Below are 23,036 nucleotides of genomic sequence, written 5' to 3' on the forward strand. Positions count from 1 at the left end.
GTACTGTTTTTATGATAATACAATTTTAATCACAAGCGGTAGAGCGCAGCATACCTGCTTCATTTTTCGAGGGCTATATAAAAGCTTCATCACAAACAGGCAAATTCCAAGGATATGCACAGTGAGAGAATTGACATACTCACCTGAAAAGCTTTGCTGAGCATGTGCTCCCCTTCTTTTGCCCCAAGTAAATTTACAATTATTTGCTTGCCATATAAATTTTTAAGAGTTTGGAAATGCCTGTTAACAGAAGAAAAATTCCACACTCATCTTCTGGCATGCACAAAATTAACACAAGCACCTGCAATACTGGCTGAGATGTTGTAGAAACATACTGGGTACTCTCATACTGCCGCAAGCCCTTTATTATGTCATGTCCGAACAAATCAATAAAACTCAGCAATAGCACTAGCCACTGACTGCTATTCAATTAGGATAAACAGCACCAATTTAACAACATACATTTAGTTAGAACCATAAGGCTATGAAGCTGAAGTGTCATGGCAGGAATAAAATCAAAATATAGATTTTACTTTCATACAGCAGCTGACAAATACAGATTATTCAATGTAAGCATGCTATAATTTTGGTTTGATTTTGGTTGGTTTTGGTTTTTGTTTTTTAATTTAACAAAGTATTTCACTATTTTAAATTTCCTTCAAAGTTTTCAACACTCAAAGGCACACATTTGTATAGGCAGAGCCTCCCATCCCTCTGATGCATCACTTGTCAGAGGTCTGTAGTGCATTAACAAAAATTTAAGACATTCTTTCACCTGTCAAAAGCTGGTGCATTCGCCTCAAAACCCCTTGACATTCTGACACGATGGGATCCCACCTATGACATGAAGATTGCATTAAATTATTTGTCTTTACACATTTGATGAATCGTTCTTCAAAGACCTATTTTGATCCTAAATATGGCCTAAAAATTCATTTCACTTTCTAAATGAAATCTTCAAAATTTATTCTTCATTCTATGGCGTGCACTCTCTTTTTACGCTTTTCTTAAATTCCTCTTCTTTATTTTTCTAAAAACTGGGATGAAATTATATTACAAAAACTTGATCCATATTGCCTATCTGAGAAGACATAGTCTCATGAGCAATTCAGAAGACAGTCTCGTTGGGTGTCCTTAAATAACCTATTTTAAAATAGCAATTTAAACATAAAAACTCGGAATTTCAAAGAGAAAACATCTAAAAACCAGTGGTCATTCAAATCTTATGCAAAACAGCATTCAGAGACTTGAAAGCAGCAAGCATGGTGAATTAATAACACCAACTTGCTCCTGAAGGATGACCTCATCCTGACAGGTAACTGTGCAGAAGAGCCTAAATGTAAGGTGTTTAAAAAGACATTAATAAGAATTATCTGTAAGACTAAACTTATCTTCTGCTTACCTGCAGACCTGGCTGCTCCCAAAATAATGGAACAGATCCTCGAATCTGTATGAAAGATGACACAGAGTCATCCAAAAATATCACCTGTTGAGGAAAAAAGAACACCAAACATTAGCGTTAATAGGTTTATTAGCCTTAGCTAAACATAGGGTAAATAAAATACATTTACATATTACATATTGCACACTATAAGCTAAAATATTAATCATGTTCCCTAGACTCTCTCTCTACACTCTGAACAATTCATAAAAGAAGCTCTGGCAGGCTCATACACCCCTGCAGAATCATGATTCACAACATCTAAGAAAACACAACACGCTTCTGTTCTTGCGGCCTGAATGATTTCAATGCTAAGAGTAACTTGTTTTAAAAAACCTTGTTAAGACCTTCCTGTAGGAACAGTTATAATGTACACCCAATGCACAGAAAGTAACAGTACCGCCTACTAAGAGCACCTGCACAGATTTTGTGCATCAGAATCCAAAATACAATGGTCTACTAAAGTTTCCTGTATGTTTAAGTGGAATGACATGCCAGTCATTCAACGACATTAGCCTAACAAAAAAACTTGGAGAAGCTGTACACCACTCTGTCCTAACTACAGAAATTGGATGTGTACAAGCAGAGCCTTTCCTGGATAAAATCCTGCTGAAGTCACCAAAACTTAGCGAAGTGTCAGTGAGTCAACCAAAGATACCTACTCGCATGGAGTTGCAGGAACATCTTCACAACTAGATTACCATAAGAAGTAAGCAAAGAAAGGCCAGGAAAGAATGATTTAATGGCTTCTTGCATTTTTGAATAATAAGGGCAAAGATATTCAATGCAATGCAGCAGAATTACAGTGGCTTTAAGAACTACCTTTCACAGGAGCTGCGTTAAGTAACCCTAGGAATGCTTTTATCTTTCCTGAACCACAGGGTACTATCTATTTGCAAAAAATCTCTTTTGCTTGTTTCTAAGGCTTTTTACTTTATTACTAGCTCAGGCCCAAAGACGTACATGCTCACCTACAGCCCAGGAGGCTGAAAGGAAGTACAGCCACCTGTAACAGTTCAGCTGATGGATAACAGCTTCTTAAGCTATTGAAATTCAGACCCGTGCATGCCCTTACCCTAAGCTACACTGAAAACCAAGATCATCAAATTATGATCTTAGCAAAGGAACTATTATATTAAATAGCAAAGGAACTATTCAAATATCTGTTGATCACAGACTTGACTTGTTGATCTATTGATTTAGGGCAACAAAACTATCCACAGATATGCTTGAGTTCATCACCCAAGCAATTTGCACTGTAGTGTAACATACCTGCTCTGTTTCAACAAAGTTAGCAACATGTCCATCATCATTTGTTCCCCGAACGTTAAATCTGGTGCCAGCCCGCTCACAGCTCAGTCGTGAAATGAGACAAGCCTTTGCCTGCTTGTGAGCCGCATAAATTGTCCTTATCTCCACTCCTCCACACATGAGACGTAACAACCAGTCATCACAGTTCACACCATAGTGCTTCAGATGTAAATGCAGTGACTGGTTCCTATCAGGAAAAATACAAAAAAAAATAACTGGAAGGAAATAAAAGACAGCTCAAATTGCTAAGCCAGCTACTAACTTCTTATATTTTACACCCACTACTAGAAATAAGAAAATAAAAATATTTAAGCATACCTGAAACAGCAAATTTTACAAGAGAACAGCTTAAATGTTCACACAATAAGAATATGGGGTGAAGCAATGAATTTTAATTAAAATAACAGCCCTTAAAAAAATAGCCTTATAGCCTCTGCTCTTCACCCAGCAAAAAACAACACTCCAAACTTGTTTATATTTCTCCACTCAGCCTCGTTTTGAGAAGTCAAAGATTACAGACTCTGGCAAAAAGCAAGCCAGAATTCCATTTACAGGTTACGTTTTGTGATGGGTAAAGCACCATTCAATTTCACATCATCACAAAATTAAGCTAGAAAAAAAGTTTTGTCAACATACATTGATCATTACTATTACAAGTTACCCTAAGGCATTATTTGCCCAGACAAGCTTCCCAGAATACACTGATAGCCAACTGATTTTCAAATTTCTGTAAATACAAATTTCAGGGTTAAGTGTTGGTACATTATATATTACATATACTGTTCACTAATACCAATTACAACTCAAATGAAAGAAAGACCCACAACTTGCATATACCTGTGCATTAAGTAGTACCAATCAACACTGTAGTACGTAAATAAGACTAAAGTTTGGGGTTTGTTGAGAGACAGAGTTCCACTCTAGTGGGGCTTGGCTTTTGATCTTCTTTGGAAACCACCCAGAAAACAACATATTTGATTGAAAGGTTGAAGCGATTCACTTCAGTTTTAGCCTTTTCATTCTAACTTCCAATACAAAAAACAGAACAAACTTATAAAACACCTCAGTTCAATTATTAATGAGGATTCAAATCCTGTAAACCAAGTATGCATTCACTCTACAGAAAAGTATTACAACAGGAAACTGAGAAAGCAATCTGGGACTGGAACTTTTGAATTGAAAAAGCCCAAGAAAGCTTACAAGTGCATAAGCAGAATACTTTCTGTTACTGACTTTAATGTTTACGTTCCTATTCTTGGAATCTACCTCCTGCGAGGACTGATTCTTACTGAAAAAAAGAGTCAGGTAACTTCAGAAGTCTTATGACAGGGGTCAAAATCAGACAAGCTTATTTGGACAGGGTCAACAGGCATCATCACTTCTCAAGCCTTCAAATACTGACTTATCAATGGAGAACCCAGTCTTTTTCCAGATGCAGAGACAGACAGCTGGTTACAGATAGGCTCCTGTAACTCCTGTAAACCTACATCAAAGTAGATGTGTTTCTGAAGACAAGAGCTTATTTTCTGTCTTAATACATATATTTTGTCTTATAGAGCAATCTGATCATAACAGTGGCAAAGTGTAGAGTAGCACTGGCACATATGGCAGAGCTGGTTTGGCATCCTGTATATTGGACAGGAGAGGCAGGAAGATGTAGCTTTTCACCTGTCCTAACAGCACACTGCCAAACCTTCAGGACCCTTTCAAGGTTCATGGACACATACACCATTTTTAACCACAGCTGAAAATACGGGAGCAGAATTTCTTACACAACAGTATGCATTACTGGCATTATTTAAGCTGCTTATTGGCAGAAACAGCAGAATTCCTTTTACCAAGAATTCTCTGTGTGAAAACCTATACTTTATTCAAAAATACTCTGTAAATAGACACTGAATTCAGCAGCCAAGCAATGTGCACTGTAGCATAGCCTACCCACTCTGTTTAAACAAAAACAGCAATACGACAATTATGTGTACAGTAACACTTTAAAAGCCCTTTCGTTTGTTAGAAACCTACTTGAAAACTATATATAAACACCACACCATTTTAGAATCCAGAATGTTCAAAGGATGAAAATTTTCTTTAAAGCTCTATTACCTTACTGATTTTAAAAAATTGACACATTTTATGAAGAATTAAGACACCAAAGCTGAAACACATCATGACAACTGTTCATATCAAAGTAATATAATATCATAAGCAGTGTAAAACAGCGTCTTCCAATTAAGAAACTCCAAGTAGCCATGGAAATGTTATATCATTAATAGTATATTTATGTCCTTAGAGATAAAATAATGCTATTCTATCTCATCAACATTTTCATGACAAAGGTGTACATTTAGGAGCTGATAAAGAGAACACTAAAAACTTGCCACAGATTAGTCTGCACAGGCATGAAATATTCTACACAGTGGCTGATAAAATGCACTTTGAACTCACCAGAAGAACCTATTGTCAGTGGTGTGCTCCTGCATGCTGCGGTGAGCATTGAGACTAAGATCTAAACTGACCCCAGTTGCAGACCATGCAAAATAAAAGTTGCCCGAGTTCAAAACTTTGCGCACTTCTGAAATACGATCCTCATCTGTTGAATCAATCCGTAACGACACAAACTCGGTGGAAGTAACTCGAAAAACTTCCGAGTCTTGAATCTTTCCCACAGACATGCATCCTGTTACTAGAACCAGATAATGTAACAATGTGTCTCCTGTTAAAACAAGAAAAGGCACATATAACAGAACGAATCTTGGTGGAGGGTGACATATTCAATGCATTCAAATGCTTAAATGTACACATCCTGACCCCCAGTTTGCCTGAAAAAAGTACAAAAAGAATCAAGAACTCAGTTTCAAGTTCTACAGAAGAAAAGAAAATGCAAACAGGAGAAACTGTGCTGCAAACAACAAGGATTGTGAAAACGGAAGTTATTTTTGTCCACTCCCTCATATCTGGGAGTGCTCCAAAGTTGCAAGTTACTTGATGAAGACAAAAAATAAAAAGCAACAAAGAGCTCAGTTCCTGTTGCAAGCATCCTGTGCTGTGCAGTTTTACAGGAGCAGCACAATTCTCTTTCCCAAATGAAAAATAAGGCTTTACGTATTTTACTCACCAAGATTTAATCTTAATACACCCAAAAGACCATATGCATCCATTACTTTGGAATAGGTATTCTTGATTGTGTCTTTTTCTGCAGAAGCTATGGAGAGAAAATGTAAGATCTTAATGATGCAGAAGACCATACACTAAGACAGGGAGAATGAGTCCACTCTAAACTGAAAATCTGAGATTACAAAAGTAGCATTTATGTGAAACTTCTGGAAAGAAATCAAAATGTATGAGCATATGGCATTTTATGATGGAAAATGAGTATTTGATTTTATGACAAATTATGATCATGCTATGTTTTTAGGCAACAAAAATAGGACTTGCATAAACTCCAAGTGATATTAAAGGAGAACACTGGCATTTTTAACATCATCACTAATATAAAAAGCATCTAAAACACAGGCAAATGAGTTCCATGGGTATGCTCTCCCTTAATTAGTTAAAATTAGAGTATTGCAAAATGCTTTTTTTTTTCCCCCCATGAAAAGAATAGATCTCTAAGAACAAAACTGTGATGCGGCAGTATTATTTCCAGATAATTAAACAGGATTATCACAAGCGCATTTTAACTAGTGCTAAATATATTCCAAGCAAATAAAATCTTTAGTAGGTCCACAAGATAACGGTATTTAAAAGCCATGCCTTAGATTAGGAAAACACGATTTTCATAGGCCCACAAGATAACGGTATTTAAAAGACATGTCTTAGATTAGGAAAACACAATTTCCATAGGCTTTTTTTGGGGGGGGGGGGAAGTAGTATTTTAGAAGAAACTGAAGTATATCTACCATTATTCACCTGGGAGTTAGCGTACACTTTAGAACTTTAATCAGCACTTGAAAAAACAGACCCACGAGCTTGACTGTACAGCCAGGTGATGGAGATGCTACGGATCCCACCTGTCCTGAGATTTTTGCTCATGACGGAGACTGCAATTTAAGTGCAAAGACCAACAATTCCAGCTGTGCCACTGGATCCACAGGGATCAAGATTTCTGAATCACCAAGGATCAGCACTTTCTCCCTCCTCAGAAATTACCTGATAATTAATTTTCACTTTGACAATAAAAAAATCAAAATTTCACATAAAGAAAAGCATAACTCAAAATACCTATTGCCCTGGCATCGTATTGTGCTCTCTTTCACATTGGCTGTATTTTCTTTAGAACTGCTGCTGTGAATTTTTCTGAGTATTCCCTCAGCTTAGCATAGCTCTGCCTGTGCACAAGCCTATCCCTTCTGTTCAACTGTCCACCAGCTTCATTATTAAAGTGGATACGAAACTCCAATACAGAAGAAACAACTAGCTAACCTCAGCCCCAAACCTAAGCTCATTCAATGTTTTAAGTGCATTTTAAAAGCTTAACTATTTGCACTGATACACTGTATTCCCTTAAACCAGATGCTAAAGATAAGAGAATTATAGCAGCATGATTATTTCTGAAGTCCTCACCCATAGTAAGTGTTGAGATCCACAGCAATCTAAACATATTGTTTACAGACATTGATTTTGTTAGCATCACCAAACCATGTTTTTCTTAACCAGATCACCATCAGGCTGGAAAAACCAACTTCAAAACCTGGAATTCATTCTTCCAGCAAGCATTTAATGATGTCAGCCTATTCCTATAAACTCAACTTTTGGTAACCAGAGAACTGTCACAGTCTTCTTTCATTTAAAATTATTAATGAAAGACTGAGGTTTAGTTTCAAACCTTTTGCAGGATTTTTCTTAAAGGTGCCTGCCAGCATTTAGTGACATTTCAGAAGAATGTTTTTTCTGTCTTCTATGGATTTATTCTCTTTTTCCATGGCACAGAACGCCCATTATAAGTAAATCCCTTAATAAGTAAATGCCTGAAGTAAATGAAGTAATATGGGCTTTGTAAATTCAGATCAACAAAAAAAGGCTACTGCGAATAAAGCAGCAAAGGGTTGAAAAAACAAACATAAAAAAATGGAAATTTAAAAACTTACTGTGGTTAGTGAATTATTATTTTCTTAGCAAAGTATCCAAGCACCAACCAAAAGCATTTCTTCACCAAAGCAGTAAGTTTCAAGAAGATCTATGCTCTGTCACTTCATTCAGCATGAAAAGCCATTGGATACAGCTGGATATGCAAGAACCACTGAAGGGACCCCGTCACTACAGTATCTTACATTCAGTGAATGCAAAGTCAACTTTCAGTTTCCTCTATGAACAGCTGAAATTACCAACTGGGTGAACTGCATCTTAGAAGTTAAACCACAGGAAGGCTAAGGTAATCCCAACAGAAGGAGAGAGCATCTTCAAGAGCATTTCCGAAAGCATTTCCTCTCTAACATTGTTAATGAACGAGACCACCTCTTCCCAGAATGGCAGGTTGGTCTGCAGCCATGAGAACCCTTTTGACTTTGATTTATGAGCTCCACATCTTGAAAAGAACTGCAACTAATACAAATATGCACTCAGAAATCAAAATACCCAAGTCCTGCAAAATCAATGGACCCATTTCGCCTTGAGAAACTGACTTTTCTATTTACTGTATCTTTAAATAGCTGGAAGTAAGCAAACATAATTAAAGTTGTCTGAAAAAAATATAAAATGATGTTACTCACTAAGACCAAATTAAGACATGCAACTTCTAAAGACAGAAATTAACAACTGGAATGACGACTTTCATCCATAACACTGGCTTTAACAGATTTTAAATTATACTGTAAAGGAGCACTAAACAGTAGACAATGCTAGCATACATATGTCTGTGTATAAAGATGGACACAAAACATTACAAGGCAGTATTTCTTCTATAGCTTTATATGTCTCTAAGCACCTCATCTACGTATCTTTTAAATACCTCCAGGGATGGTGACTCAACCACTTCCCTGGGCAGCCTGTTCCAGTGTTTGACAACCCTTTTGGTGAACACATTTTTCCTAATATCCAATGTAAACCTCCCCTGATATAACTTGAGGCTGTTACCTCTTGTCCTATCACTTGTTACCTGGGAGAAGAGACCAACACCCATTTCACTACAACCTCCTTTCAGGTAGATGTAGAGAACTATAAGGTTTCCCCAGGACTCTTTCTCTCAGACTAAACAATCCGAGTTCCCTCAGCAGCTCCTCATAAGACTTAATCTCCAGACCCTTCACCAGCTCCACTGCCCTTCTCTGGACACGCTCCAGGACCTCCACATCTTTCTTGCCATGAGGGACTCAGAGCGGAACACAGGAATCAAAGTGCAGCCTCAGCAGTGCCGAATACAGGCGGACAATCACTGCCCTAGCCCTTCTGTCTATGCTATTTCTGATACAGGCCAGGCTACTGTTGGCCTTCTTGGCTGCCTAGACACAAGCTGGCTTGTGTTTAAGCAGCTGTCAATCACCAGCCCTAGGTCCTTTTCCACTGAGCAGCTTTCCAGTCACTCTTACCAAAGCCTGGAGCATTGCATGGGGTTGTTGTGACCCAGGTGCAGGACCCAGCACAGAGCCCTGGTTGAACCTCGTACCACTGGCCACTGCCCATCAATCCAGCTGTTTTTTTACCCAGTGAAGTGTATGCCTGTCCAAGCTATGAGCAGCCAGTTCCTCCAGAAGAATGCTGTGGGAAACAGTGTCAAACGCTTTACTAAAGTCTAGGTAGAAAACATCCATAGCTTTTCCCTCATCCACTAAGTGGATCACCTTGTCTGAGAAGGAGATCAGGTTAGTCAAGCAGGACCTGCTTTTCATTAACCCATGCTGACTAGGCCTGATCCCCTGGTTGTCATGGATGATATGCTCCATAACATTCCCCAGCACTGAGGTCAGACTAACAAGCCTGTAGTTCTCCGTCCCTGGGCATCGCATTTGCTGGAACAACTGGAACCTCCTCAGTTATCCAGGAGTGCTGATACATGATGGAAAGTGGCTCAGTGAGCACTTCTGCCAGCTCCCTTAGTAACCTTGGGTGGATCACATACAGCCTCATAGACTTGTGTCTGGCTACTGGTATAGCAGGTCACTGAGTATTTCCCCTTGGATTATGGGGGCTTCCTTCTGCTTCCCATCCGTGTCTTCCTGCTCAGGGGGCTGGGAACCTGGAGAACAAGTGGTCCTACTATTAAAGACTAAGGCAAAGAAAACATTAAGTACCTCAGCCTTTCCCTCATTTTTTGCCACTGTTTGCTCCCACATCCAATAAAGAATGGAGGTTCTCCTTTACCCTCCTTTTGTTGCTGATGCATTTATAGAAACATTTTTTATTGTCTTTTACAGCATTAGCCAGATCAAGTTCTAGTTGGGCTTTGGCTCTTCCAATTTTCTCCTTGTATAAAGTCATGACATCCTTGTACTCCTCCTGAGTTGCCTGCCCCTTCTTCTGAAGGTCATAAACTCTCCTTTTTTTCCTGAGTTCCAGCCAAAGCTCTCCGTTCAGCTAGTCCAGCCTTCTTCCCTGCCAGCTTGCCTTTTTGCACATGGGGATGGCCTGCTCCTGCATCTGAATCAAGCATTCCCCCTTGAAAAATGTCCAGCTTTCCTGGACTCCTTTGCCCTCCAGGACTGCCTCCCAAGGGACTCTTCAACCAGCCTCCTAAACAGGCCAAAGTCTGCTCTCAGGAAGTCCAAGGTAGCAGTTCTGCAGACTGCCCTCCTTACCTCTCCAAGAACTGAGAACTCTTGTCATTTTGTGATTGCTATTTAGCATACACATATTTAAAAAAAAATAAAAATCACAAAACTTTTAATGCAGTTTTCAGGTCCAGTTGTAATACATTCTTGTAAAAGGCCACCAGGCCTCATATGCAGTGTCAAGAGAGAAAGAATAAAATATTTTAAAGTCAATATTCATTAAAAATTAATTGGTCATAGTATCTTTAAACATTAACATCTCTTGTGCTCCAAGTTAAATCACAAGTGTGCATCTGTAATAATCACCCCTTATCAATCACTAACTTATTTAAGAAAGGTGAATGATTCAATGATTTTAAAGTGATTATGTCAGCCCTCTTACTGTTACGCAAATGAAACCCCCATGAAAATCTTGTCTTCAGGACAACTTGGCTCAACAGGTGTTCTGCTTAATTCCATATTACAAAGTTAAGATCATATTAAAGGTTATCATTTAGACTTTCTACAGTTATGTTCTCTTCTTGGTGGGATCACAAGCTGTTATAACAAGACATTAGAAGTTAGTGGCTGTAATTCCCAGCTAGAACATGGGACACTGAGCTGGCAACAAAGACACACTCCTGAAATTATGTTCAGTTTCTTTGGAAACTCATTTTCACTTCACATTCACTTTTCACCCTTACTCACTTCACAAAGACATTTATATGTTACCATAATCAACACATATACTTAAGACTATAAGAAGGAACCCTCAAATAACAAATCATCTCTACCCAGCAATGAAAAAAACCCCAGACATGTCTAGATGTTAGCAATTATATTTAACTACTATACACCAGAAAACAAACAAAACCACCATTTTTTGGAACAGCAAGTTAAAAAAAATAAATTGCAACATGAGCAAATAAAAGGCTTGTTTGCTTTAACTCTATTCTTCAATACTATGCAAATTTACTTCACAAAATGTGTCGTTTCAACTAACACCACTGACAAGGGGGAAGAATCCAAACTGAGAAATAAAAGTGTGAAAACAAGGCTGACCTATGTAACAGCCTACAAGCACTCCTTTCCATCTGATTTGGGCTGACTCAATTACATGTTCTCCATTGAAAATAAAACTTATGGCACAAATAATCTCCAAAGATTTTCTTCTAATACTGAATGTTTTGATTAAAATACACTTACTTCACATGAAAGCCAACTACTGCAATTTTTGCCTATACAAAATGACAACATTTTCAATTTAACTATATGCTAGCATGCAAAATGCTACCAAATTACTTAAATGTAGAAATGTTTTCTTTATTTTTCCCTAAGTTACATCTGAAAATTCCAAAAATATGCAAACTAAGTGTCTTAACAGGCATTTAATTAGCAAGACCCATCATTCATTGGATGTCAAGTAGGGCAAACCTAAGCGTTTTACAATCATGTCTGCTACCACAGAAACGAAAAATTACTGAATTGGAAAGGGAACATCCATAAAAAGAATTATTTGTTGTCAGTGAAATCCCATGTTAAAATCATGCAAAGGGGTGTGGTAAACATACAGAATAGTCTTCACTCTTTCTGTAAAGCTAGTCTACTTTAAGATGAAAAAAGCCTTCAGATTCTGTCATAACTTCCTAGTATTTCCAGAACTGTGAATCAAATTCTTGCAGATCCATCACGCCATTCAAAGAGGTCACAGTCCTCCCAGGCAAGAGTTACTGCCTCCACCAACCTTCTACAAAGGTTCTTACTGTACTTCTTGTATGTTTCAGTGTGTTCTAGGCTAGCATACATGGTCTTTGTTAAACTGCAATTTTGTTGGAAATGCCTGGAAAGCAATGAGTGGAACGTCTTTCCAGTAGATTTGAAAGGACAGTGAATTCCAGCAGAATCCTAGGAAAAGCACCTGCTGACAGGAAGACAATTACAGCCTCCTTCACCAGCACAGCTGCCCTTGGCACCCACAATAGCTGTTGCTTCCCTGCAGCTTAAGTGTTTTAAGATATTATTTAATAGGAAGGCATAGTCCAGAAGATGACATTTAGTAAGAACAGTAATAAAGACAGGAAGGTGAAACTGCTGTCTACTTTTGCACTGTAGTCCCTTCAAACTGGCTTCAGATTAATACAGTACTACATCAAAATACACTCAAAAACTACTTCTGCCTCAGCCCATATTTGATCTTTCTTGTCTAACATAGAGACACTCTTTCCAGAGGATAAATTATTGATTGAAGAATTTTAATTCTTGTTATTGCACCTTTATATATGTATATAAAACAGGACAATATTTATATGAAGCTTCTGTTATAGGATACCATCACAAAAAGCAGAATGTAGTGAATTATTTGGAAATTCTCTCCTTCCCTAGTTAAGTGGATGTGGATCCACTGAAAACTCTGTATAAACATTATCAGGGGTGTGGGCAGAATCAGACAGTCACAGCTTATTACTGGTGACAGCAAACACCAAAGAAAAAACCCTCTGTTTGTAAGAACACAGAATATAGTGTGTATATATAGATATATATATCTCTTTAATAATGTACATATAGCAAGTACTCATCAAATGTATCTGTTAGTATGTTTTTCTTCAGGTGTCTAAGTTTCATCAAGCACCATATCAATTTAAAATGTTTTGCAGAATTATTATATGCCATCTGCTCCTGTAGATAGATACTAGCATATCTGCTTCCCCCCTTCAAGAATGCAATGTGGAAGGATTTTCCTTTCAAAAAGAAAACGTGGATGGGTAGTGGAGTAGCACTGCTAAGAATGAATACGAATACCAGGATGCCTGCTGCACACAGATTCTTATCACAGCTATTTATCTAGATCTACAGAAAGCTCAGGGTGGGCACAGTGCCTCTTCTTGTTCACACCTTCCCTCTTCTCAGCGTTACCATAGGATTCAAGTCAAAGGATGTGCACAAAGCTCCTGCTCTCTCCACTCAGGGCTCAGTATTTTCCCAGATGACAGAATTCTCCTTTACTCATTGCATGCGAAAGGAGTAAAGACAGCTTCCCACTTGTTTCATTATGACTCACCAGAGAGGAAAAGGGAGAGACATCACCTCCTGCTCAGTCAATTAAACCTTTACAGGTAAGGTATCTCATTAAGGAGTCCTATCTCAAAAAATAAATATACTGTCTATTTTGTATGTCAAATAAGAAAAAAATACATGTATGCCATCCTCTCACTACATTCTATACAAATCAGCAGTAAAGCTGATGACATTTAAAACTAAGTGCTCTCAAAAGGCCTTGAGAGACAAGCTGGCAAGTTCTTCTCAGACTTCAGTATCTTAGGTTAATCCAATACTAGGACTGAGTCAACAAACGAGGTATCAAATGTATACAAGCAAGCAAAGTATTTCTCAGATGGTTTGGTCACACTAGCATTAGCTAATCCACATTACAAGCAGCACATAGAAAACTTCCAGCAGGAGCTGGGCTGCTTCCACATTAAGGCTGAGTGATTATGCAACAACCACCTCTGTGAACTATCCCTCTGACCCTCTTCCTTTCTTCCATCTTATTCTGTTAACTTGAATAACAGCTTCAGTACATGCACAACATGCGCTGAAAATCACACTCAAACATTTGAGTTGTATAGCATTTCATACAGAGGCCTAACTAAATCCTCTGAATCATCCTGCAATGCTTCATTGCATGTAAAGGGGATGAAGGTTAATACCGTTATCCTTCCCTCAGCAAAACGACAGATGTACTTCCTCCAAGATGACATTTAAAGGATCAGTAAGCTTTCACTCCTTTCTTTTAGCCCCTTTCAAATCCAAATTTCTATACATGGATACTCCAGAAGATGCAGAACTGAGCCACATGAATCACTTTTAATAGTAAAGTATATTTCACTAGGTTCTGCCTATATTACACAAGGTAAGAACTCTGATAGGGTAATAAGGCTGAACACCTTATTTTATCTTCATGAAAATATTTTTATCTTCATGAAAATATTTTGAAAAATGTCTAACAGTTTGAGATCAGTACTGTTAATTTTTGTAGTCTACAAAGCATTAGCAAAAAAAAAAAAAGAGGTTTTAACAGTTTAAAGTGATGTCATTCTGGATTTAAATTGATATATATTTGATCTGACCATTTTTCTATCTATTCACTCAGATTTTACAAATATCTGGGAAATCTTCCCCTACAGTTAGACTTGCATTAACTTCAGCTTATATTTGTACCAATATCCAGAATTCTGTAAGACCACAGACTGGAATCTTCTGATTGTTTTCTGTGGCACAATTACAGAGATGGACGAGCACTTTACAAATCTTCCCCAAGCACTTATAATTGCAGTCCTTTAACCGTGTCTTAAAAAGAATAAGAGAAGCAAACAGCAAGCAGAAAAAAAGAGGAAAAATAATTCTGAGCTATGGGACCCTAGTGCTTTTTCTGCTGTCAGTTCAAGGGTATGACTGTGATCTTTCAACCATTAACAAAAAAATCACGTTTCAGTATCTACTGAGTTTAGGTGCAAAGAGGGAATCAAAGCAAAATGCCACAGCTAAGTATGCACTGGGAAAATACACGCATTTACCGGACAGGAATTATCAGTTTACTGGTTAAGCTTACTGAAAACAATATTCAGAGGACCTACTTCTAGCTAACTATGAATGTTTACTGTATCGTAACCTACTAATTAGAATACCAAGGAGAACTCTTTACAGACTAACATGCTATTACTAAGTACAGAACCAAAGAGGAGAGAGGCTTTCAAACTTTGTTTCAGGTCTACTTACTCTGTTTGGTAACAACATGAGGCATAGAAGAGGGCAAGAACTTTGATACGTTTTTTAATTTTCAGAGAAGTTTATCAAGTGCCTGCAGTGTATCACAGCAGAAATAGCGACCTACTGTCCTTTCTGAGTGTAACTTTCAGGAGTGAACTGTTTTTAATGCATTGCTCCTGAAGTAGCTTCAGTGTGTTCAGCACTTACTAAATATATGCTAAAATAAAGTTTTCCACAAATCTTCAAAGCATTTTTCCCCATTTTAGGGATTTCACTAAACCTGTTCACTAGCTTTATGACTGGGCAGTTACTCCAAACCCAATCCACACCACATAATGCCTTTTAAATACTGATGGCAAAGTCAATGAGATTACTTACATACATAGAAAGAAGAAACTGTATCAGAAAAAGAAAATAATCTAAAAAAACAGGAGGAAAGCACTCATTGTTTTTCAATCGGATCATCACTGAATTGCAGCTATAATGTCAACCATGCTGGCATGCCCCACTGCTAGGCCTCTAGCAGTTAATGGCAGCTTGCTCTAATCACACATTAAAGATACAGATTAAGCTGCATGCTAGACAGCACTTGTTCGTTTAGCCTGTCCAGTACAGATGATTCTGTGGCCCAACATGAAGTACCTTACACAGGGACAACCAGGTGCCACAGAGACCATGCCACTGCCAAGGAGCAAACTCACACAGAGGAGAGTTAATTGCAAATGCTGAAGAAAGGAAACATATCTCAAGTCTCACGTTTCTTTAGAAATTACATTTCTAACTCTGAGTCTTGTCAGAGAACACACTCCCCATTCAGCCTACTCTACAGTCTCAAAGCCAGAGAGAGCATCCTCTTGAAAGGTAGGGATTTGAGTCCACTCAGACTCCATGCAGTGAATCAAATATCTCATTTTCTGATCGGGTGCTCAGAATAGCTAAGCCAGAAAACCACAAACAGGCACCAGAATGAATTAATCAAAAAGCTATTGACCTTAGGAAAAAAAAAAAAGGAAATACTTCTACAGTATGAAAGCCTTCTATAAAAAGAGTCAAAACCAAGTTCATTAACCCTGTGCAACCAGGTGCTCAGACTTTCTAAAGAATATAAATCAAACTACATTTTTAAATCCTATCTATAGGCTCCATGATCTCTTCTGCACTTCCCATTTTAGTGTCCTCCAATTATGACTAAAAAAAAAAAGGGGGGGGGGGGGAGGAAGAGGGCAAAAAGGATCCAAGGGAAACATTTAATGTATTTATAACTGAAAACATGTAAAAATAATTTTGCAATGCAAGACACCTTGCTCCAAATATTACTCATTTTATTACAAGACAAATCAATACAGAGTCTCCAGATAGGTTAAAAATACAGGGACAAAATAAAACTAAAAATTAAAAACCCATCAAAAATCATGAGACAAAATGAGACAAAAAAAAAAAAACAAATTAAGATGATATACCATTTAAGAATAGAGAATTTTTTATTATGAAATACAACACAGAGAATTAGCTTTTCAATGAGTTACCAGGTACTAAAACAGAAAAGGTTGCTCAGAACCAAAAAAATAAGCAGATACTGTTGGAAGCAATTAGAAGAAAATTTAGTATACATGAAAATACACGTGCATGATGAAATGAAATTAGAAGTGTAAAATTTTCTCTTAACAGATGGAGATATGAAAACATCTTTTTTATTTTTCCTCTTATTTAAATCAGAAGCGTCTTCATTAGCAAATAAGAAAATAGAATACTTGCTTCTTTATATTCCATAAATAAACAGCTTACACAATGTCACGTCTGCCAACTTCTTACATGGTAGTTATCAAAACATATCGACTTACAGAGGACAGCCACAGCTCCGGATTCAAACATGAGACATTCTTCTCTGTTTCTGGCTTCCACTATCACACTGAATGGAAGTGGATCCAGCTTGTGATAGATGCGGTATCCTTTACTGAAAGCCATTTTGCCTTTACCAGAGGCAGTCCTGTCCAACACAAGATGATGTTAGTGAAACCTTCCTGTACTTCCAGATACCTTCTGCAAAGCAGGTCTGACTTGCATCCTTTTCTAGAGATTTTGTATGTTTAACAAAAATAAGCAAGCAACTGTAAAAAAAAAAAAAAAAAAAAGCTGCTCACTCTTTCTACCTCATAAGACTTACTTTATTTCAAACAAACATAGGGACTATCTAAAGACAACACATCAATGTTTCGAAATCACAATTACCCAGAGAAACATCTTTCAAAATCAAGGATTTATTTTAAAAGCTTCAGAGACAATGAGAACTTATTTCACAACACTTACTAAACAGGATTTATTCTTAGGAAAAAAAAAAAAAAGAAAAAAGAATGAAAATCATGTTTGCTGGCCACTACAAACACGTAAGAGCAGCAAATACCTTAATCATAAACTAATGCCAAATGGAGGAGGACCAGAAGCCTGAGGCTTCAATTTTTAGATCTATTTTACTGATTCTGACCTTGTAGCAAAGGACAGTATACCTTCGACACTAAAGCTGTTAAGACATTTTAAGATCATACAAAACCGTTAACCTATTTTGGCTTTCTTTTTAAAAATGAAACCAGGTTTTTGTTTGGATTTAAACCCTCCCCTGCAGTGGCTGATGACTGAAACATTGCAGTGTTGTGCTCCTGAAACCGCCTGTAAGCCCCAGAGATAAGACCTTCCTTTAAAACAATTAAAAAAAAAAAACCCAAGCAATAAGGAACTATAAACAAACGCGTGAGTAACCAAATTTTAAGGGTTTAAGCTTAGGAAACATACAGCGAGAGAAGATTCTTCTTGAAAAGCCAGAGCAGGGGTTTCTGCCCTCTCCCTTCCTTTCAGCTCAGTCTGTAACCTCCAGGGCGGCCGCGGACTTTACGCCGCCGGTCCGAAACACGCTGGCCCCTGCCCTCCAGCACAGCCCCTTGCAGACGCAGCACCGCCGTGAGGAGGCAGCACCGCCGGGCCGGCTCTTCACCCTAAATCCCCCTCCCTAGCTGGGCAGGAGGAAAGGGGCCACCACACAGCCGCAAGTCTCCCACCGCCCTGCTGAGGGGCAGCGCCGCAGCCGGCACCGGGCCAGCAGACCCCCGCCCCACTACCACCTGCCGCCCAGGGCCGGCGCGCACCGCCGACCGCAGCAGCCCGGTGCCGCCAGCACCCGCGACGACGCTAACACGGCCTCCTCCATCTTGTCTGGCGCCAGCGGCGCCCCCGCGGCCCGAGCCCCGCAACGCAGACAGCCGGGCCGCCGCCGCCGTACACTGACAAGCGCCGCCGCACGTCCGCCACCCCACCGCTCCTCAGCCTCCCCTCACCCCCTCTCAGCCGCAGCGGTACCAGCGCCTCCCTCACCGGCCGCGCCGCCTGCCGCCGTCGGCAGCCCGCTCCGCTCCGTGCCGCGGGAGCCGGCGAGCACTCACTTCCGCTCCGGACTCGCCGTCCCTTCCGCATTGCGCCTCCCGCCACCGGAAGTCGGTAGAGGGCGTGCGGAGGTGGCGGCGGCGCCGGCGGAGGCTGTGGGGAGACCTGAGGCGGGGGGCACGAGTCGGGCGTGAGGGCGGCTATTAAGCGGTTGCTGTGGAAGGGGTGCTGGCCCGCCGGAGCGGCGGCTTCGGGCTGGCTCAGGCTTTGGCAGACCCCGGTTCCCTCGTGTAGGTTCTGTGAGGGGCACATTGAACCGGAGCATTGAGCCTTCGGTAATCCCTGCTGTCAGGGTGGAGTTCCGCGTGAGAAACCCTGACCTCTTACGAAGGGTAGGAAAAGAAACCTCAGGAGAACCTGTCCTTTTGCGCAGTCTCATGGCAGTGCTAGGTTGACAGCTTCAGAGTTTGCAGATGTGCTACGGATGCTCGGTCAGGCTCTGTTAGAACAGTCCCGGTTAAGTATTTATTACAGGTGCAGCAGGGACAGCAAACTTGGGGTTGGGCTCACAAGGAGTAGTGCGAACTGAAGCCCTCACTGTGCAGAATGTGCAGTGGGCATAGAACCCATGTGTACAGATGCTCACCGAGTGCCTCGGGTCAGGTGGGAGCACGGAGTCATGGCTAACGCCTGCCTCTGCTTAACGGGCTTCCAAAGTTTTAGCGACAGACCGTCAGCATCTCTTTGGAAATTTCCATTCAGCCTGTGCAGGCTGCAAGTGGAGGAGGAGTACCGCTTCACAGGAGCTTTGCTGCGTCGTGTTGGTGATACATTACAGGCTGCGGAGGAGACAACGAAAGGCAGATTTGAGAGCTACATATTAAAGTCAAGGGAGAAGTGAATCTTGCTTCACTTCAGATAGCGCTGGGGCCAGGATGGCAGCTGGAGTGGAGAGCTGAAGTAGAAAAAAACAAAATCTGAAATACTGTGGAGATACTCTCTTCACTGAGACTATAATTGGAACAAAGAATATGCATGAGGGCAAGTGTGACAGGTATAGCTACCTCCTGAGGCAACAGCTGGGCTGCCTTTGATTTCAGGTTGTAGCACTTCTTCCTGCTACGTTCTCCTCTGAGATCAATACCCATTGCAAAGGGTAAAAATTAAAAACAAAAAGACCTTTTCTATTTCTTATAAAATTTATATTGAAGCACAGAAAGTTATGTTTGATATATATTCCCTGAATAGCTCTGGTCTATTCTGAAGAAACAGTAGATTGTATACATAATCTTTTGATATTTAAATATGGTCTTATCCCACCTATCTACCATAGGCTAAGTACCAACTGAGGGGAATACACTGATGGGAGAGAACACAGAGCAAATCTTTGTGAGGTAAAATACAATGTAAGTGATCTTTAGAGACTTTAACTGGCCAATTTCCTGTATGCATTATGATGAGTCCCGTGAAAATGTTCTATAGATAAATAAAGGTATGATATTTAAAAACACTATTTAAGTTTCATGGGGGTTGAAATTATTAGAATGGATAATTACTAACAGTTTATTACAGCTTATGCTATTTCTTACTTGCTCATGGTAGATGCTCACCTGTAAATGAACTACCTTTAGCACAGCATCAAAGAGAAACTCATGAAACTTTACTCTTGAGAATGTAAAAATAAAAGAAGGACAACATGGATGGTGTGGAGGCAAAGCAAGTGTGTCCTGCTTTTATCAATGCTTAAAGATCACTAGCAGGGACAACAATTTAAAGGTTGTTTTACAAGACACAGCTAAGGCTAAAATTATGATACATACTTGGAGTGAAAAACGAATTATGTGTATCTTTGTTCACTTTTTTTTCAGCAGATAAAATACATTAAGGTGACATACGTTACTGTTTTATTATGAAATATATTTTGCCTCCAGGTAATTTTTTTTTTCCCTGGTAGCTAATCATTATTATGCAGTTGAAAATGGACTACTCCATTATTTGTTAGTGACTTTCAAAATGTCAGTGAAGTGCATCAATTGAAAATAGTAATGGAATCACAGAATTGTTTGGGTTGGAAGGGACCTGAAAGCTTATCTAGTTCCAATCCCCTGCCATGGGGGTTGGACCAGGTTGCTCAAAGCCACATCCAACCTGACCTTGAACATTGCCAGGGATGGGGCAGCAACAGCTTCTCCGGGCAACCTGTGCCAGTGTCTTACCACCACTCACAATAAAGAATTTCTTCCTAATGTCTAATCTCAATCTACCCTCTTTCAGTTTAAAGCCATTCCCCCTTATCCTGTCCCTACCTGCCCTTTAAAAAGTCCCTCTCCAGCTTCCATGTAGGCCCCTTTAAGGTACTGGAAGACTGCTATAAGGTCTCCCTAGAGCCTTCTCCAGGCTGAACAAGTCCAACTCTCTCAGCCTTTCTTCACAGGAGAGGTGATCCAGCCTTCCCAAATAAGAGGCCCTCCTCTGGACTGTGTCTTCTCTGTGGGGACCCCAGAGCTGAACACCATACTCCAGGTGAGGTGTCATGGAGTGCATCAGACAGGGAGAATCACCCCCCTCTACCTCCTGGCCACGGTTCTTGTTACACAGCCCCAGATACAACAGGCTATCTGGCCTGCAAGCACGCATTGCAGGCTCATATCCAAGTCTTCATTCACCAGTATCAGTTTACATCAGCTAAGAATGTAAAAAATGTATTGCTGTCAAATAGTGGGAGCTTTGAGAAAGCTATTATTAACTTCAGAAAATGCTGCTGTTTAGAAGGTAACGGAAAATGAGAATATTTGATTCTAATAAATAGCCAATGTAATACACTGCATAACAGCATATTACAAACAAAGCTTATTTTTTCTTCAATTTTGTGTAATGAAAATGACTGCCAACTGAATTTCAGAATCTCACCAATCTTAAATATATGGAAATGCTGAGGCATACTTCTGTAACTGGAGGTCAGGGAGCAGGGAAGAGATAGAGAAATTGGGAATGAAGGAGTGAAGTTTAGCCTGGGATAAAGAGGTGGGAAAGAAAGGTGTCTTAACTGTTTCTCAACACCCAGATCTATTTTTATTTCCAATAAGTTAATTCCCTAAATCAAGTCTTTTTCCCATGATGTTAATTGTAAAGTGATCTCCCCATCTTTACTTTGCTCCATGGGCTTTTTCATCCTCTTTTCTCACACTGTGCTGTTGAGGAGGGGAGTGAGAGAGCATCTGGGTGAGCATCTGGCTGCAGCCTACTTCACTGGGCTTCTGAGCAGAGCCTATTTAAAACATCCTGCTGAATGTTTTCTGTTAGCTAGGTATCACAAAAGTCTTAAGAAGGTAAACAGACAGTACTCAGGAACTTGCATGAAATCTAGGGCACAAAATTTGTGCTTAAGCATGTAAGAAAAATACTACACCAGATCTTGGAGATTTGTGCTGTGCTCTTGGAGATCTGTGCTTTGCTCCAGGTCTCTGCTCTGTGGAAAGATTTAACTATGCACAGAAAGCATGAAAGTAATATAAGCGGAGTCAGTGGGGCAGTTCATGTATTTAAACAAAACCTCATGCTTAAGTCATCATTTGGAGCAGAGCTTTAAACTGCAGACCCTTATTTATAAGGTTGGACTGCATGCAGTTGTTTTATCCCCATTCATTTATTTCTGCATATTTAGGGCAAGAATTTTACTTATGTACAGAAATCAAGTACTCTTGGACAAACCATCCTGTATTATTTCACAGTGCAGACAGACTAATTCAACTAATAATTGTAAGGCCACAAAAGTTTTATGTTTGGAGTACCACACACAGGACAAAACCGCTCAACTCTGATCCATCAGAGCTGGTGGTGTGCAAGCGCCTCACAAAACCACATCCATGTTCCTTCCTCGCGGCAACCATTTTTGAATGAGTTCTGTTTTCCATACGTGTCACTGCTAACTCCTGCAGGAATTTGCTTCTGCCTTCACAAGTAAAGCTGACTGGACGGGTCACGGATGGTGGTGTTTCCTTGTGGAGCATTAATCACAGGACATTTAATTTTCACTAGGCAACTAATAAAACTAAGGTGACAGGGGTACTGCTTTTAAGAACCACCATGCTTAAGAGGAGAGGTCAGCCTGCTAAAACAAACCTCACCAAGTTACAGTACCAATGCTGTATACACAAAACTGCAGGTGCATATCTCCTCCTCAGTGGATATATATTTAGGGTTCTTTCAAAAAAAAAAACCAAAAAACAACCCTTTTTTGAAGAGTAAATTGGAGAGAAGTGAAAGCAGAGCCACTGATTAGCAAACTTTTGCTGAAAATGAGATGTATGCGAAAGGAGGAGAAAGAGGAATCATGCATCTCCCTGAATCTGCACAATTTTCCCTCCAACTTCTCCATTTCACATTTCAGATCTCATTTTGTTTTCCTTTATAGTAAAGGACAAGGTTTTCCCCTTGCTTCTAGCAACCTTTAGGGAAAAGGT

The 23,036-nt window shown here is 39.7% G+C and overlaps 1 protein-coding gene and 1 long non-coding RNA gene across 12 annotated transcripts in view; one reads left to right on the forward strand and one right to left on the reverse strand.

The window, feature by feature from the left end:
- SYNJ1 (synaptojanin 1) overlaps positions 1–18,653 on the reverse strand; it is a 65,799-nt gene extending 47,146 nt beyond the window's left edge. For 3 of the 11 annotated variants that reach the window (XM_062622210.1, XM_062622211.1, XM_062622212.1), the window contains exons 1-8: positions 17,989–18,139; positions 17,043–17,188; positions 5,868–5,954; positions 5,198–5,465; positions 2,714–2,939; positions 1,403–1,486; positions 776–837; positions 144–240 (exon numbers count right to left, since the gene is read on the reverse strand). In XM_062622210.1, coding sequence (XP_062478194.1) covers positions 144–240; positions 776–837; positions 1,403–1,486; positions 2,714–2,939; positions 5,198–5,465; positions 5,868–5,954; positions 17,043–17,166 — 948 coding nt within the window. In that variant the 5' untranslated portion in view covers positions 17,167–17,188; positions 17,989–18,139. Of the gene's footprint in view, positions 1–143; positions 241–775; positions 838–1,402; positions 1,487–2,713; positions 2,940–5,197; positions 5,466–5,867; positions 5,955–17,042; positions 17,322–17,988; positions 18,140–18,632 lie in introns of those variants that run through there. The other 8 variants (XM_062622204.1, XM_062622202.1, XM_062622201.1 and 5 more) reach the window with 5 other exon arrangements.
- LOC134165429 (uncharacterized) lies at positions 6,433–6,610 on the forward strand. The gene is made up of 2 exons (XR_009965523.1): positions 6,433–6,473; positions 6,535–6,610. It is a non-coding gene; the product is annotated as an uncharacterized LOC134165429 (long non-coding RNA).
- Positions 18,654–23,036: the final 4,383 nt, after the last annotated feature.

Source organism: Pezoporus occidentalis, unplaced genomic scaffold (assembly GCF_034315485.1).
Source record: "Pezoporus occidentalis ecotype Australia unplaced genomic scaffold, CSIRO_AGI_Poc_V1 ctg24, whole genome shotgun sequence".
NCBI classification, from domain to species: Eukaryota; Metazoa; Chordata; class Aves; order Psittaciformes; family Psittacidae; genus Pezoporus; species Pezoporus occidentalis.